At 41.7% G+C, this 3645-nt stretch overlaps 1 protein-coding gene across 1 annotated transcript; it reads right to left on the bottom strand.

Moving 5' to 3' along the window:
• Nucleotides 1-1003: 1003 nt before the first annotated feature.
• Nucleotides 1004-2935, bottom strand: LOC144375720 (melanoma inhibitory activity protein 2-like). Its single transcript, XM_078041160.1, has one exon. The coding sequence runs from the start codon at nt 2933-2935 to the stop codon at nt 1004-1006; it is 1932 nt and encodes a 643-aa protein (XP_077897286.1).
• Between the last annotated feature and the right edge of the window lie 710 nt (nt 2936-3645).

The raw sequence follows: 3645 nt of genomic DNA, 5'->3' as shown, positions 1-3645 counted from the left end.
GCATAAAATATAAAAGACAGGAATTGGGGTTGTGGGTCAGTGGAACAGCACTCACTTAGCACATGCAAAGTACTGAGTAGGATCCTCAGAACCACATAAAAATTAATTAATTGTTTGATTGAGTGATTAATTAATTAAAGATAGAAGAAGAACTCAAAGATGAAGAAAACAAAGAAAAATAGAAAGAAGAAGAAGAAGTAGAAGAAGAAGAAGAAGAAGAAGAAGAAGAAGAAGAAGAAGAAGAAGAAGAAGAAGAAGAAGAAGAAGAAAAAGAAGGGAGGATGTGGAGGAGGAGGAGGAGGAGGAGGGAGGAAGAAGAAGAAGAAGTCATCAAGATGACTCAGGGAAAATGGGAACAGAGTGAGTTTAAATTGTGGTTTCCAATTCCAAAATGTTTCCTGAGAACTGCAACTTTCTTTGTATTTGAGATCTTCTACTTCCATGACATGTTTAGTAGTGTTTTCTGGTTTACTCTTAGTATCCTCTAGTTATTGTTTTATGGGAAAACTAGTTGACATGCCCCACAAGACTGAAAATCAATGAAAATCTTTCATTAAGCATAAAGTTCCTTTCACATTTGCTACAATCATAGTAAATACACTTCTTTGTATAAAGGGACTGACTTTGTTGGGCATTTCAAATATCCCCAGAGGCTGGATGACATACCTGAAACTCCCATTGTTGTTTATAGAATAGTGGATTAATCAAATTCAATGCTGTAATCATTAGAGTAAAATAGAATGAAAATAATTTACTCATAGTATCATATTTAAACCATCTTTATTTCCAAAATACTATCCTAAGAATTGTAGTTTTATTTAGCTTCAATCAGAGCAAAAGTATAATCACTTACTTAAGTAAAAGCAATTACTTAAAAACTAAAAATGAGAGGTAAGTCAAATTACTTTTGAAGAGAGATCAGAAACATCAGGTTTCTTGTTGATATTCAGTAGCAGACTCACTTGAAGGTGTAAAGAAGCCTGAAGGGCACTCACTTCTACTTTCAGAATTCGGGGGTGGGGGGAGGAAATCCAGCTCTTGGGGGAAGGTCATGAGGAAAATACCTCCATTCATAGACATCTGGCATTGGAAAAAATGGAGGGGGTGGAAAATAATCTCGAGGTGCCCCATACCTGTTTCCTGGAGGAGGCGGAGGGAAAAATGGTCCTCTTCTCATGAACTGACTCCTTGGGTCCACAGGAAATAATTCACCTCTGACTGGAGGGAAAGGTGCCAACAATGAGCCGGAGCCAGTTGCTTGGTTTTCAGCAGGGAGAGGTGAATCGAGCACATTGGAATCTTCAAGATTCATTTTGGTCTCCTTTCTACTGGACTGAATTTCTGAAGACATAGGCCCATCCTCTTTATCCAAAGAAGGCAGATTAGAACCTCTGAATTCTGCTGGTCGCCATGGTCTAGCATACTTCGAATAACATCCACCTTGCCAAGGAGGACCCAATGCTGAGGGACCATTGGGGGAATGCTTTCTGCCCAATGCTGCATTTGAAACACCAAGTGCACAGGGATCTTCCTCTACAAGTTCCAATTGAAGCTCCCTTTCAGTTAACTTTTGTCTATTGCGAGCGTTTTGTTTCATGAAATAATGGAGGTTTCTTTCAGCAATCCAAGCCGCCAACTCACTCTCATGTGCTTTTTTCTCAGAGTAAATAATCTTCCCCTGACAGGACTGAATGGTTCTCTCCAATTCTTCTTTAAGATATTTGGCTCGCTTTCTGTAGGTCTCCAGCTCTTCTCTTGTATGGCCCATCTCTTCTTTGACCTTGGAAAGTTTCTCCTCTTGCTCCACCCGGGAATTTTCCTCTACTCTGAGTTTCCCATGGAGTTTCATCATATTTTCTTGATAGCATTCCATCATGTCTTTAAATTTCTGCTGAAGGTTCTCATTCTCACCTTCAAGCCATGTATTTTCTGACAGCAAGGTGGCCTGTTCAGTCTTCAGACTTCTAATCTGTTCTCTAAGGTCTTCCTTTGTTTTCTCTACTTCAGATAAGAAAGCACAAGTTTGAAATCTTTGTCCTTCTAAGGTTTCTAAGGAGGACTTTAGCTTAGCACCATCAAACAGTTTCTTCACAGCTCCTTTGGGCTCATCATCCAAGTGAGCACCAATTCCTGATTCACTCGTCACTCCACATTCCAAGTTCCCAATGTCTGTTTGGGCTCCCTTGGTTGGAGAAGACCTATCTTTCATCTTCAGCAAGCCTTCAGTCAGAGACTCCACGTGATTGTCTTTATCAGTTTGAACTTGTTTTGAATGGAATTGAGAGTCTTCCAATGTGGTGCTCTCTTCACATTGGACACGTCCTTGTTCCCTCCATGCTTCAGCATCTCCTTGTAAGATCGGTTTCTGACTTTGCTGAAGCTGGGAACATTCATCCAAGGCTTCCTTCATTGCCAGCTGAAGTCCTTCCTCACTTATTTGAAGCAGTCTAAAGTTTGTTTTAGTTTCAGCTATTTCTGATCTGATTGATTCAGATTCACCTTCAAGGGATTTTATCCTTCTCGATACATCTGCCATGATTTCATCCTGTTTACAATGTCTAGCCTTTTGTTCTTCTAGCTCTTTGTCTAGAAAAAGTGTTTCATCCCCATGGATAGGTTTGGACCTATGCAGATTTTCATAGGTTGCCTCCAAATTGGGGACGTCTCTTGGACCCTTCTCAGAACTGCTGCCCTTTAAAGTTGACTCTAAGCCTTCAAGCTCTTTTTGAACAAGGCTAACTTTTTCAAGTAGTTCACATTTCTCTTCAATTAGTCTAGAAAGTTTTAAAGCCAGCTGTTTTTCTCTTCCCACATACAGCCTGCTTCTAACACACTGAAAACTTCTCCACAAAAACAAGAGAAGAGCAAAACATCCAATAGCTCTACACATCACCAACTCCCAAGGAACACCATAAGGACTTGGGCCTGGCTTCATGTCTTCAGACAATGCTGCCACAACCCTGCCTACTTCTTCCAGGACCACCCGCTAATGTGGCTGTAGGCCAGTCCTTGGTGCCTCCATCAAGCTAAGTTCGCTTTGGCTCTTGCCACCACAACCACAGCCTGCCCAGGCAGGCCAATATAGGCTGTGAACACTCCAGTGTTTGGTGAGGAACTGAAACCTGCACCAGGCAACGGAACAGACCACTGAAAACCCCTGAAAGGGGGGGTTGTGATGGTGGGGAGCTGGAGTGAAGGACTCCCAAAAGCCTTGTGGTGCTCAAGTGCCCATCAGGGTAGTCTTGGCCCTTTCCTTCCCTAACCAGTGCATCCTGAAGTGCCAGGGGTTCAGGTCCCTTCTACTCCAGCCAGACAGGAGTCCTCTCTATGCCTCCCACCCCTGAGTTTGGTTTAGGCCAGGCCAAGGTGGAGCTTCTTAAGTTTCTATACATCATAATACCACTCAGTTTGATGTCATGCAAATTCTAAAGCTTTCTAAACTGTCTCAACAGATTTTATGTCTTGTATTTATATTTGTACTGCTTTCCCTTTTGCTTTAATAACCCATTTCTTTCCCTGCTTTTGTTCTGTCCCTTTTTTCTTTCTTTCTTCCTTTCTTCCTCCCTTTCTTCCTTTTTTCTTTTTTTCTTTCTTCTTTACTTCCTCCCTTCCTCCCTCTTTTCCTTCTTTTTTTTCTCCCTTCCC

Source organism: Ictidomys tridecemlineatus, chromosome 3 (assembly GCF_052094955.1).
Source record: "Ictidomys tridecemlineatus isolate mIctTri1 chromosome 3, mIctTri1.hap1, whole genome shotgun sequence".
Lineage (NCBI taxonomy): Eukaryota > Metazoa > Chordata > Mammalia > Rodentia > Sciuridae > Ictidomys > Ictidomys tridecemlineatus.
The sequence above is the reverse complement of the archived record's forward strand: the minus strand, read 5'-3'. Positions and strand labels throughout refer to the sequence as shown.